The sequence below is a fragment of the Hyperoodon ampullatus genome, assembly GCF_949752795.1.
Source record: "Hyperoodon ampullatus genome assembly, chromosome: 2".
Lineage (NCBI taxonomy): Eukaryota > Metazoa > Chordata > Mammalia > Artiodactyla > Ziphiidae > Hyperoodon > Hyperoodon ampullatus.
The window spans coordinates 193753613-193768661 of NC_136915.1; the positions used below are offsets into that span (position 1 = coordinate 193753613).

The 15049-nt window shown below is 38.7% G+C and overlaps 1 protein-coding gene across 1 annotated transcript in view; it reads right to left on the bottom strand.

The window, feature by feature from the left end:
- Window positions 1–15049, bottom strand: part of DENND1B (DENN domain containing 1B) — a gene marked incomplete at its 5' end in the record, with an annotated part of 258945 nt that overhangs the window by 55472 nt on the left and 188424 nt on the right. Inside the window, one exon of the mRNA XM_079697193.1 lies at window positions 1016–1106. Within this exon, the coding sequence (XP_079553319.1) occupies window positions 1016–1106 (91 nt within the window). The remainder of the gene's footprint in view (window positions 1–1015; window positions 1107–15049) is intronic.

A 15049-nucleotide genomic window follows, 5' to 3' on the forward strand; every position in this document is an offset into this window, starting at 1 on the left:
ACTCTTTGTCTTTTCACAGTTTATTTCTCAATGCTAGCAACTATTTATTCACACACAGACTAAAGGTTTTTTTTTTCCCTAAATTAAACCTACATATAAGTGGAAAAACTACTATCACACCAGGTGAAAATGAACACACCAGGGATCATTTATTTAGTCCATCCCAAATCTAGAACAGCACCTGGTACACTGGAAACACTCAGCAAATACTGGCTGAAAGAGTGAAGAGGACATTTCAAGGTCTCAAGCAAAATTCTCTGCCAGAATCAGGACTGCACACTGGAACATCATGTACAGAGAACCAGTCCCTAAGTCATTAATTTCCTAAGTACTGTAACACTGCCTGAATTATTTACATTTCAAACAATGGAACTGCTCAATTATATTACAGTTAATTATATTAAATAAAAATGGGGTATCACCTAACTGTGTGTCACACATACAAAGTAAGACGCCTCCTTCCACTGCTTTAAGTGAGCACTTATTACAGTGACAAGTGTAAGAACATGGGACAGTAAACTGAAAAGTCTGTTCCTAACGCTGCAGGGTCCGCAAAGCAAAAGAAGGTAGACTTCTACAATGGCACTCTTACTACAGAAGCAGCTGTGGTGTTCAAACCTTTCTCTCTGGACTACATTAAAATCTACTATACCAACAACGATCTCAGTTCTTTAATTCTTAGTAGTAGATATCACTAGTAGTTTTCTAGTGGAGAAAACTAGTCAGCAGGCTGGAAAATACAAACTAATTGCATTTCTATGATATTCATCTCCAGTAATATTAAGAGACTATCCAAGCAAACCACTACCGACTCATGAGACCACCTTAATGCCTTGAATAACATACCAGGCAAAGTAACTTAATACTATATTTCTTATAAGAAAAAAATGTATCTAAGATATTAGATATTTAGGAGAAAATAGTTGTTTATGAAGTAGATTATATGAGACAAAGTGCAAATATCAAGATAATTGTTATTCAGAGAATGGATAATCTCACTGGAACTAGTCTTTACCTCCACAAAAGCCACCTGAAGTGATCTCTTCTTCAAATACATCAGAGAAACCCTTTCCTGCATTTAGTTTTGCCAGTCGACCATCGATAAACTGAAATTAAAAAGTGCCAAATAGGTTAATTTTCATTTACTTCAAATATTTAATTTTTACTTACAACAAAAATATTAATAGCAGACACTCATATAAATTACACACATATGTGTGTACACACATACAGATACATGACAAGAAAATTCTCAAACCACTGAAGTAGCAGGTACTCCGTAAACAGCAGCTTATTAGTTAAATGACAAGTGTACGGCACAGACTAACTTCATTAACGAGAAACAAAACAGTGTGGCGGTAAAGGTCACAGCCTCTTTGAGGGTCTGCATGAGGCTGCTGCCAGGCGAGCCTTGGCCCGTGAAGGCTGTGTCCTCCCCACCCAGGCCTCAGTTTTCTCAGTATCTGCCTCATGGCATTGCTGCAAACATTAAATTAAATTAACACAGACTTATTAGCACAGCCTCTGATGCAGTAAGCATCCAAGAAATGATAGACGTTACTATTTTTGAGGTTAATATTAACTTCATCCAGTAAAATAAAACACTCATCTAAACTGTTATGTTCTAAAGCATAACAGAGCACCATTTAACAACAAAATAAATATAACTCTCACAATTCCTGGCATATATATTGACTGAATGATCAGAACTACGGTTATGAACATGAATATTGTTCAGGTAAACGCATGTTGACTTGACTTGCATGAGGTTGTTTTAAGTAGTGTTTTCCAGCATTGTGAAAGAAGAGACTGGGGTGGGAAATAGATGCTACCAAGAGCACCTGGAGATCCTTTTCAAAACACAGTACCTGGAGCGTATCGTCCACCACCTGTTTTGCCCCATCTCTGTCTTGTTCCTACATACACAGCATAGCAGAATCTTGGGGTTTTGAAAAATATCCTTAGGTGATTATTTTGCTCACCAATCCCAGGCATAAACCAGTGATATATTTTACACGCACATGTACTACTGGCACTTGGTTAGTTTTATATTGTTAATCTGTGGCATCTGACACTTGTATCACTTACATTATGAAAAATATTATAAATGTTTTAAGGTTTCTCCACTCATAAGGACGATGAAGTACCTTTAAGGTTCCATTGCATGAGAGGCAAAGGATAACACAAGACAGACTTAAATGATGCTTGAAAAGCAGACATGAAGATCTGGGGATTAACATAAAATGTTCATTTTCATTCTGGAATTAATCCTGGCCACAATTTTTTCACCCTAGAAATTTAAAGTTTAGTTAAAATAAGGTAGCTTGTTTTAGTTAAAATAAGAATTAAAAAAAAAATTCTCAAAGTCTGCCCTAGTTTTCTGGTTAAATGCTTAGTGGACAAAGCAACTAAGGGGAGTGGTGAGGGCAGTGTTGTTCCCAGGCAGCAAGGTGAAGGTCAGGAACAGCAGGAAGTCACATCAGTTGTAAGATTCTGAGACAGAAATGTCTTACTGACCCAAATTAATGAAGAATGGCAAATGAATCAAGAGATTCCTATTCAAAATGTGGTTTAACTACCTTATTACCATAGAATGGTTTTAAGCAAAAATGTGGTAAAATGTGTTTAAACAGACATAGTCTAAAAGGATACAGTCCTGGGGGGACCTTCAAGATGGTGGAGGAGAAAGACATGGAGATCACCTTCCTCCCCACAAATACATCAAAAATACTTCTACATGTGGAACAACTCCTACAGAACACCTACTGAACGCTGGCAGAAGACCTGAGACCTCCCTAAAGATGCCTGAAGGCGACCTACATGCAGAGGCAGGGCCAAATACAAAGCTGAACCCCAGGAGCTGTGCGAACAAAGAAGAGAAAGGGAAATCTCTCCCAGCAGCCTCAGGAGCAGCGGATTAAATCTCCACAGTCAACTTGATGTACCCTGCATCTGTGGAATACCTGAATAGAAAACAAATCATCCCAAAATTGAGGTGGTGGACTTTGGGAGCAACTGTAGACTTGGGGTTTGCTGTCTGCAACTGACTTGTTTCTGATATTTATGTTTACCTTAGTTTAGCTTTAGCGCTTGTTATCACTGGTAGATTTATTTATTGGTTTGGTTGCTATCTTCCTTTTTAAAAAACTATTATTATTGTTTATGTTAATAATTTTATTTTCCTTCCTCCCTCCCTCCCTTCCTCCCTTTCTTTCTTTCTTTTTTCTCCCTTTTCTTCTAAGCTGTGTGGCTGAGAGCGTCTAGGTGCTCCTGCCTGGTGTCAAGCCTGAGCCTCTGAGGTGGGAGAGCCAAGTTCAGGATACTGGACCACCAGAGACTTCCTGGACGCACATAATATCAATTGGTGAGACCTCTCTCCCAGAGACCTCTGTCTCAATGCTAAGACCCAGCTCCACTCAACGACCAGCAAGCTCCACTGCTGAACACCACATGCCAAACAACTAGCAAGACAGGAACACAACCCTACCCATTAGCAGAGAGGCTGCCTAAAAGCATACTGAGTTCACAGACACCCCAAAACACACCACCAGACGTGGCCCTGCACACTAGAGAGACAAGATCCAGCCCCACCCACCAGAACACAGGCACCAGTCCCCTCCACCAGGAAGCCTACACAGCCCACTGAACCAACCTTACCCACTGGGGGCAGACACCAAAAACCATAGGAACTACAAACATGCAGCTTGTGAAAAGGAGACCCCAAACACAGTAAGTTAAGCAAAATGAGAATACAGAGAAATATGCAGCAGATGAAGGAGCAAGGTAAAAACCCACCAGACCAAACAAATGAAGAGGAAACAGGCAGTCTACCTGAAAAAGAACTCAGAGTAACGACACTAAAGATGATCCAAAATCTTGGAAATAGAATGGAGAAAATACAAGAAACGCTTAACAAGGAACAAGAAGAACTAAAGAGCAAACAAACAATGAAGAACACAATAAATGAAATTAATATTTCCCTAAAAGGAATCAATAGCAGAATAACTGAGGCAGAAGAACGGATAAGTGACCTGGAAGATAAAATAGGGAAAATAACTACTGCACAGCAGAATAAAGAAAAAAGAAAGAAAAGAATTGAGGACAGTCTCAGAGACCTCTGGGACAACATTAAATGCACCAACATTCAAATTATGTGGGTCCCAGAAGAAGAAGAGAAAAAGAAAGGGTCTGAGAAAATATTTGAAGAGATTATAATTGAAAACTTCCCTAACATGGGAAAGGAAATAGTTAATCAAGTCCAGGAGGCACAGAGAGTCCCATACAGGATAAATCCAAGGAGAAACAGGCCAAGACACATTAATCAAACTATGAAAAATTAAATACAAAGAAAAAATATTAAAAGCAGCAAATGAAAAGCAACAAATAACATACAAGGGAATCCCCATAAAGGTAACAGCTGATCTTTCAGCAGAAACTCTGCAAGCCAGAAGGGAGGGGCAGGACATATTAAAAGTGATGAAAGGGAAAAACCTACAACCAAGATTACTCTACCCAGCAAGGATCTCATTCAGGTTCGATGGAGAAATTAAAACCTTTACAGACAAGCTAAAGCTAAGAGAATTCAGCACCACCACCATTACAACAAATGCTAAAGGAACTTCTCTAGGCAGGAAACACAAAAGAAGGAAAAGACCTACAATAACAAACCCAAAATAATTAAGAAAATGGTAATAGGAACATACATATCAATAATTACCTTAAATGTAAATGGATTAAATGCTCCAACCAAAAGACATGGACTGGCCAAATGGATACAAAAACAAGACCCATATATATGCTCTCTACAAGAGACCCACTTCAGACCTAGGGACACATACAGATTGAAAGTGAGGGATGGAAAAAGATATTCCATGTAAATGGAAATCAAAAAAAAGCTGGAGGAGCAATTCTCATATCAGACAAAACAGACTTTAAAATGGACTATTACAAGAGACAAAGAAGGACACTACATAATGATCAAGGGATCAATGCAAGAAGAAGATACAACAATTGTAAATATTTATGCACCCAGCATAGGAGCACCTCAGTGCATAAGGCAAATGCTAACAGCCATAAAAGGGGAAATTGACAGTAATGCAATCATAGTAGGGGACTATAACACCCCACTTTCACCAACGGACAGATCGTTCAAAATGAAAATAAATTCGGAAACACAAGCTTTAAATGACACATTAGGCATTTGGACTTAATTGATATTTATAGGACACTCCATCCAAAAACAACACAATAAACTTTCTTCTCAAGTGCTCATGGAACTTTCTCCAGGATAGATCATATCTTGGGTCACAAATCAAGCCTTGGTAATTTTAAGAAAATTGAAATCGTATCAAGTATCTTTTCTGACCACAACACTATGAGACTAGATATCAATTACAGGAAAAAAACTGTAAAAACACAAACATATGGAGGCTAAACAATATGCTACTAAATAACCAAGAGATCACTGAAGAAATCAAAAAATACCTAGAAACAAATGACAATGAAGACACAATGACCCAAAACCTACGGGATGCAGCAAAAGCAGTCCAAAGAGGGAAGTTCATAAGAATACAATCCTACCTCAAGAAATAAGAAAAAGCTCAATAAACAAGCTAACCTTACATCTAAAGCAATTAGAGAAAGAACAAAAAAACCCCAAAGTTAGCAGAAGGACAGAAATCATAAAGATCAGATCAGAAATAAATGAAAAAGAAATGAAGGAAACAATAGCAAAGATCAATAAAACTAAAAGCTGATTCTTTGAGAAGATAAAAAAAATTGATAAACCATTGGTCAGACTCATCAAGAACAAAAGGAGAAGACTCAAATCAACAGAATCAGAAATGAAAAAGGAGAAGGAACAACTGACACTGCAGAAATACAAAAGATCATGAGAGATTACTACAAGCAACTCTATGCCAATAAAATGGACAGCCTGGAAGAAATAGACAATTTCTTAGCAAAGCACAACCTTCCGAGACTAAACCAGGAAGAAAAATAAAATATAAACAGACCAATCACAAGCACTGAAATTGAAACTGTGATTAAAAATCTTCCAACAAACAAAAGCCCAGGACCAGATGGCTTCACAGGCTAATTCAATCAAACATTTAGAGAAGAGCTAACACCTATCCTTCTCAAACTCTTCCAAAATACAGCAGAGGGAGGAACACTCCCAAACTCATTCTACGAGGCCACCATCACCCTGATACCACAACCAGACAAAGATGTCACAAAAAAGGAAAACTACAGGCCAACATCACTGATGAACACAGACACAAAAATCCTCAACAAAATACTAGGAAACAGAATCCAACAGCACATTAAAAGGATCGTACACCATGATCAAGTGGGCTTTATCCCAGGAATGCAAGGATTCTTCAGTATATGCAAATCAATCAATGTGATATACAATGTTAACAAACTGAAGGATAAAAACCATATGATCATCTCAAAAGATGCAGAAAAAGCTTTCATCAAAATTGAACACCCATTATGATAAAAGTTCTCCAGAAAGTAGGCATAGAGAGAACTTACCTCAACATAATAAAGGCCATATACGACAAAACCACAGCCAACATCGCTCCTAATGGTGAAAAACTGAAACCATTTCCTCTAAGATCAGGAAATAGACAAGGTTGCCCACTCTCACCACTATTATTCAACATAGTTTTGGAAGTTTTACCCACAGCAACTACAGAAGAAAAAGAAATAAAAGGAAACCAAGTCGGAAAAGAAGAAGTAAAGCTGTCACTGTTTGAAGATGACATTATAATATACACAGAGAATCCTAAAGATGCTACCAGAAAACTACATTACACCAAATCAATGAATTTGGTAAAGTAGCAGGATACAAAATTAATGCACAGAAGTCTTCATACTGCTATACACTAAAGATGAAAAATCCTAAAGAGAAATTAAGGAAATACTTCCATTTACCACTGCCACAAAAAGAATAAAATACCTAGGGATAAACCTTCCTAAGAAGACAAAAGACTTGTATGCAGAAAACTATAAGACACTGATGAAAGAAATTAAAGATGATACAGAGAGTTGGAGAGATATACCATGTTAATGGACTGGAAGAATCAACATTGTGAATATGACTATATTATCCATAGCAATCTACAGATTCAATGCAATCCCTATCAAACTACCAATGCAATTTGTCACAGAACTAGAACAAAAAATTTCACAATTTGTGTGAAAACACAAAAGACCCCGAATAGCCAGAGCAATCTTGAGAAAGAAAAACGTAGCTGGAGGAATCAGGCTCCCTGACTTCAGACTACACTACAAAGCTACAGTAATCAAGTCAGTATGATACTGGCACAAAAACAGAAATATAGATCAATCGAACAGGAAACAAAGCCCAGAGATAAACCCACACACCTGTGGTCACCTTATCTTTGATAAAGGAGGCAAGAATATATAATGGAGAAAAGACAACCTCTTCAACAAGTGGTGCTGGAAAAAAAGGATAGCTACATGTAAAAGAATGAAATTAGAACACTTCCTAACACCATACATAAAAATAAACTCAAAATGAATTAAAGACCTAAATGTAAGGCCAGACACTATAGAACTCTCAGAGGAAAACATAGGCAGAATGCTCTATGACATAAATCCAGCAAGATCCTTGTTGACCCACCTCCTAGAGAAATGGAAATAAAAACAAATGGGACCTAATGAAACTTCAAAGCTTTTGCAGAGCAAAGGAAACCATAAACAAGATGAAAAGACAACCCTCAGAGTGGAAGAAAATATTTGCAAACGAAGCAACCGACAAAGGACTAATCTCCAAAATATACAAGCAGCTCATGCAGCTCAATATCAAAAATCAAACAACCCAATCCAAAAATGGGCAGAAGACGTGAATAGACATTTCTCCAAATAAGATACACAGATGGGCAAGAAACATATGAAAGGATACTCAACATCACTAATCATTGGAGAAATGCAAATCAGAACTACAATGAGGTATCACCTCACACCAGTCAGAATGGCCATCATCAAAAAATCTAGAAACAATAAATGCTGGAGAGAGTGTGGAGAGAAGGGAATCCTCTTGCACTGTTGGTGGGAATGTAAATTGATACAGCCACTATGGAGAACAGTTTGGAGGTTCCTTAAAAAACTAAAAATAGAACTACCATATGACCCAGCAATCCCACTACTGGGCATATACCCTGAGAAAACCATAATTCAAAAAGAGTCATGTGCCACAATGTTCACTGCAGCTCTATTTACAATAGCCAGGACATGGAAGCAACCTAAGTGTCCATCAACAGATAAATGGATAAAGAAGATGTGGCACAGATATACAATGGAATATTACTCAGCCATAAAAAGAAACAAACTTGAGTTATTTGTAGTGAGGTGGATGGACCCAGAGCCTGTCATACAGAGTAAAGTAAGTCAGAAAGAGAAAAACAAATTCCATATGCTAACGAATATATATGGAATCTAAAAGAAAAAAGTGGTTCTGATGAATCTATGGGCAGGACAGGAATAAAGTCACAGACATAGAGAATGGACTTGAGGACACGGGGAGGGAGAAGGGAAAGCTGGGACGAAGTGAGAGAGTCGCACTGACATACATACACTACCAAATGTAAAATAGCTAGCTAGTGGGAAGCAGCAGCATAGCACAGGGAGATCAGCTTGGTGCTTTGTGACCCCCTAGAGGGGTGGGAAGGGCAGGTGGGAGGGAGATGCAAGAAGGAGGAGATATGGGGATATATGTATAGCTGATTCACTTTGGTATACAGGAGAAACTAACACAACACTGTAAAGCAATTATACTCCAATAAAGATGTTAAAAAGTAAAAAAAGCAAAGAAAAATGATCCGGTCCTGGCTGTTTTGTTAGAGTATGAGTTGCTCTCATAAAAATTAGAACTGGGGGCAGGGGCCGTAGATTATCCATTTTTACAGCCACGTTATGCTTGGCACGGAGAAGGTTCTGGTAGAACAAATGAAAATGAACGTGGAGTTTGGAGTCTGAAAGCCCTCCCTCACACTCTGCCACTTATTAGCTTTATGATCTCAGGCAACTTGCCATCTCTGGGACTCTGTTTCCCCTTGTATAAAATGGGAATAATAATACATAAATACCTTATGGGGTTTTGTAGGAGTTAACTAAAATAACGTGAAGTGCCTATATTGTAGACACAGAATAAATGTTAAATAATCAAGTTCACTTTCCCTACTGTCACCACCCTTTCCATCTCTGTCAACCCCTGAGGTTCCTGAGCGAGGGATCACAGCCCCTCAGGTAGGCAGCTTTAACAGCTGGCAGAACGCCTAACACACAGTTGGAAATGAATGTTTACGCGGGACTGAATACACTGAAACAACGCTAAAGGGCACACACTTGTCATGGTTTTAAAGTTAAAGAACTGTAAGTTGTGGAATTACTCATTTCATCTCAAGATAAAACATAGTAACTCCCAACCTTGGGCACCTTTGCTACATACAATAAATGGTTAATGTGAAAATAATATAGTTTAAAATGCTTGCAGAATTTGACGTGCACACACTTTCAGCACAGTATGATAAATCAAACTAAAGTGATACAAGGTGATGGATTTTGAAAAAAATAAGGTGAAGCAAAATGATAAATTTAAAATAACACATTACTGACAAATGGAACAAACGAAGACCTCCTTTTAAAGGACTTAATTTGCCTTAAAAGATTAAGACTACGAGACTTTTTAAAAGGTTTTCATTTTTGTGTTTACTGGAAATAATCCATTCATTTTAGTTTGAGAGGAACAGTTCAAGTCTAAAAAGAGATAAATCCCAAAACTATTTACTGATGATGCGTCTTTGAGGATGAGTAACTACTCTGTGTTACTACACTAGTGATTTGAGCCAAGAGAAATTCATCACTTGGTAAAATGCCCCATGTTATCACTGACTTTGCAAACAATCCCGTCAGTGACTGACACTTATCAACATACATACTTAATGAAAATGTCTGTTCTTAAAAGATTAATTTTGTGTGCACACACACGTGCGCACACACACACATTACATACACACACATACCAATGCAGACACCCAGGAATAACTGAGAAGAGGTATTAATGGAGAGGAATGCTGAACCTAACAGTTCTCTAAACTCCCTTTTGTATTTTTGATGTAATAACGGCTTTTATTTTTTCCAAGTGAGATTGGTTCATGGTCACACCACTCTAATAACTCTGGAGCATTTCATAGTAAGGGAAAACAGTAGCTACAGTTGTATAGATATAATTTTGAACTAAAAAGTATTACCTGTTGGAAAAGCAATGTCTATATAATGTACTGTAACCTGTCGCCTGACTAGTACCTACCCACATCACTTAGTAAACACGTATCTAAGACATAAGTTAAAATTAGGTGCAAGTAGATTTTTAAAAGAATTTATGAGGGGCCTCCCTGGTGGCGCAGTGGTTGAGAGTCCGCCTGCCGATGCAGGGGATACGGGTTCGTGCCCCGGTCTGGGAGGATCCCATATGCCGCGGAGCGGCTGGGCCCGTGAGCCATGGCTGCTGAGCCTGCGCATCCGGAGCCTGTGCTCCGCAACGGGAGAGGCCACAACAGTGAGAGGCCCGCGTACCACAAAAAAAAAAAAAAAAAAAAAAAAAAAAAAGAATTTATGAGTATGCTTTAAGTTAATGCTTTTTACATAAATCTTAGTATTTTGCTTTTTATTCCAAAAGTAAAAATTAAAACCTGGAACTAAACATGCTCAATAATCACACAAAAACTTAAATAACATAACTGGAAATCTCAAAAACATTCATAGACATAATTCCATAGTATAGATTCCATAACTTACTTATAAACTATAAATAGACAAAATTTATTTAATAAGAATAAATTTAGTTCTCAAGATCAATAACATCATCCCCTCTAAGTCATTAACAGTTGCAAGATTTTGGATTTTGTTAATCCTTACAATGTGCTCTTAAAGTGGTATAACAGGTTACAAGATAAATGTAATTAAGCAGTGAAACTGCTTCCTGCTGACTCTTTTTCTTTTATATTGACATCACTAAGGTTTTCCAAAGAGTTTTTATCTTCAAAAAATCAAACAACCATCTTAATAGGAAGCTGAGTCAATCTAAAGAAATTATCTGTTGTTGTAAATGCCCTTCAGTAAGCACTACTGTTAAATGGAAATGAACATCTCCACTTCAGCTTCTAACATGTAATTAAATACAAAATGAATGTTTTACAAATGTAATAAAACATAAAGAACAGACTTGATGGCAAGCATCTTTACAAAAAATATAAAAAGTATGTTCTGATCAGATTCACAAGTTAAGCGAGAATAGATGGCCCGTAGGCCAGAGGGAATGTATCTTTCCTCTGAGAGACAAAGTGTATGTTTTTCATAGTTCTTTGATTCTTCACCAGTCGGCGAGTTTCTGGCATTTAGTCCAAAAATCCAAAACAAGTTATGCTATTAATCCGTGTTCTGATGACTTCAGTGGTCTAGGAATATGTCCTATAAATATTTAATTGCAATTGATCCATCAAAACTCTGAGGACAATAATTAAATTTCAAGATTCTTATATCATTTTAAAAGACATATTTGATTTTTTAATTAAAAGCTCATAAAAAGATTGTTCTGGGGAGAGGAGGCCAGGAGAGCACTTCTCTACCAAGCTGGGGAGGGGGAAGGGGGAGCACTGTTTTTAGTGCCAACATGACAGTCTTGTCCCTGAAGAAAAGCAGCAGATGCACTGGAGCCACACAACACACAAATCACACTCCCACACCCCTTCTCCACCTGAAGGAGAAATGACCAAGTCTCAAAAAGTTACCTCATATTAGAAACCCTTCTTGGGCACAAAGATAACTATTAAAGTCTTGAGAGCTAGAGAAAAAGACATTTTTTAACGAATTAGAAATCTTTAGAAATTTAAAGAAAAATTTAAATACTGTAAAAAAATTACTTGTAAAATATATTAATTTCTTATGGATCTTTAAATTTTCCTTTCTATATAATGCTTTGGGCTAAAAAAAAAAAAGTAGTCTAATTTAAATATTTCTTCTTAAACAGGCTCAGTAAACCTTGACAGGTTAGTGAAAACTACACTGAAGTGCTACAATAAATTAATCAACAGATACTTACAGACATCTGCTAAATGCTAGGCATTCAGTTAGTAGCTATATATAAACACAAACTGCTATAACAAGTCGGAAAAAGGTAGGTCAGCTTAAAGCTAAACCAAGAGAATTAAGTATGTGAAGGAACAGATATAGTTATTTTTATTCCATTTCAAGGATTAGGTAATCATATGACTGTAGTATACTAAATTAGACCACCGTGGTATAAGGAACAGAAAAACACTTTGAAGGGTATTGTAAAAAGCCCACTCAGTGCAATTTATCATCAGAACTAATAACTTAATGGGACAACAACAGTCCTTCCAGGATATATCAACAGACACAAAATAATCTGCAACAGAATTAAGTCTTTTGAGCTTCATGACCACCAGACAAAAAAAATTCATTAATCTGTTCATTCAATAAACATTTAATTGAATGTTTACTATATGCCAGGCACTTTTCTAGATGCCTAAAAAAACAGAAATGAATGAAACAAGACAAAAATTCAAGCCTTCGTAATATTTAAGCATCTAGCATTTGGGGATGGGGAACAGAACAGATACCATGAAATAAGAAGTGTAATAAATTATGTAATGTGTTAGAAGGGAATGAGTGTTGGAAAATAAAACAGACCTGAACAAGGGAGCTCGGGGACTGTGGGGCAAGGAGCTCTCAGCTGTCGACAGTGTGGTCCAGGGCGCACATCACCATGGGGACACCTGAGCCGAGGCTGGAGGGCAGTGAGGCAGCGAGCCCGTGGTCCGGGGGAGAAGAGGACCCAGGAGAGGGGAACCACGGGCATCAACAAGGCAGAGCAGGTGTGGACGCACCCAGCAGGCCTGTCCCGAGGTCCAGGGGTTGAGAGAAAAACCAAGCAGCGGTGATGCCTGTTCTCACCTTAATTCACAATCTGCCGTCTCAACGGTGCCTCCTTTTTTCTCCAGCCCGCTCGCTCTCCATCTGCTTCAGGTCTTCCCTCCCCTTAAAGGTCCAACCACCTCCCCTTCCTCTCTCAGCCCATGACCTTGCTTCCTAATCTCACTGGAAAAAAAAAAATGAAACCTAAAGCCACTGAAAGAGGAATTCTGCCGGCTCCTGGCTCACGGCCCCGTTCCTTCCTGTTGTCACGGGGTGTCTGCTCCGCAGGGACCAGCCCCTCTAATGCTTCCTCCTCCTATCTCCTGAGTAGACCCATCTCTGCCAGGTCTGCCCTACAGGCCACGAACACGTGCCTTCTTCTCCTGACCCCACGTCTTCTCTGGCCTTGTCCACTTTGATGATCCTCTTTAGGGTAAAACTCAGAAGTGCGGCCAGTACTGTTGTCTCCAGGCCCTCCCCGCCTGCACCCCAATCACAAGGTCTCCCTCAGCTCTCCGGTAAAGCTGCTCCTGCTGGGGTCATCCTATCTCCATGTTACTAAATCCAGTGCTCAAGTCCAAGTTCTCCCTTTAATCAACCTGTCACAAGCACCTGACACAGCTGGTCCCTCCACTCTGGTGTCCTTTCTCTACTTGGTCCCAAAGGTACTCACTAGCCTGAATTCTCTCCTACCTCCAGGGTTACTCACTTCTTCTCGGCCTCCTTGGTCATTGCCCGCTGCTATTTCCTGGTCCCTGGACCTCTGGTCATTCCTATTGATACTCACTCCTTTGGTCGTCTCACTTGGTCTCCAGTCTAATGACTTTAACTACTATCTACACGCTGATGACTCCCAGATGTATATCTCAGGTCTCATTTTCGCCTCCGCCTCATCTATCCACTTGCCTAATAAATATCTTACTTGGACGTCTAAAAGACACCTCCGACTTAACATGTCCAAAACTGAACGCTTATTCTGCCCACCACAATATCTCCTGCCCACAATCTTGCCCATTTCGATAAAATGCAAATACATCCTGCCAGTTTCTTGGATGAGAAATCATGGAATCATCCCTGACTCCTTTCTCTCACACTGCACGTTAAATCTTTCAGAACATGCACTGACTATCTTCAGAACAGATCCACAGTCTGACCAGGTCTCTCATCTTCCACAGACCAGTTCCAAACTGCCCTCTTCTCTCACACAGATTACAGCACAGCCTCTAAATGTTCCTTCTGCTTCCCCCTGTGACCACCCTACAGGATGGTGCCCAAACGCCACATTCTCCATGAGATCTACACCGACTGTGCTACTCTAAGTGGCAATCTCACCCCAACCCCTGGTGGCCCCCCTTCTTGTTCTGTTTACTTTTCCACAGTCCTTATCATCTCTGAACATTCCACAGAATTTAGTTAACTTATTGGTGGTTCCCCTCCCACTACAAACACAGAATTCACAACGTCAGAAATTCTTTTCTGCTTTGTTCTCCAAAGTATCCCAGCACCCAGAACACTTCCTAGTAGACAGGAGACACTCAAATTATACTGTTGAATGAGTGAATGAATAAAGAATACTGAGATGAGTGTTTCTAAAATTTTAGTGTGCCTATTTTTATGGTATTTCATTAATAATGTAAATTTCTGGGTTTTAATCCAAGCCTCCTAAATCCAAAATTTTTGAAGGTGAGACTCTAGAAGGTGCGTCTTTAATAGACTATCTAGCTAAATCTACAGGTGGTTTGAGCCCACATTTAGACAAACGCTGTTTAGGATACTACTTGAAACTCGTTAACAAAGGATGCTGAAAAAAAGTATCCCTTGTCCTAATAAGCTCTCTCTCCTTGTGTATTCCTTTTGCTACCATTAGGAGTCCATGTCTTCCCTATGTCACATGTTATTTTTATTCTTTTTTCATGTTATAAAATACGTGCTGGATACAATTACCATCTCCCATCCATTCATATGTCAAATATTTCCTAATACTCCTGAACTGTTGAATTTTTAGTACTAGTAATGCATGTGTTGATCTTAGCTATAGATGACATACCATAAATAACTATCATGCTTCTTTCAAAAAAGATCA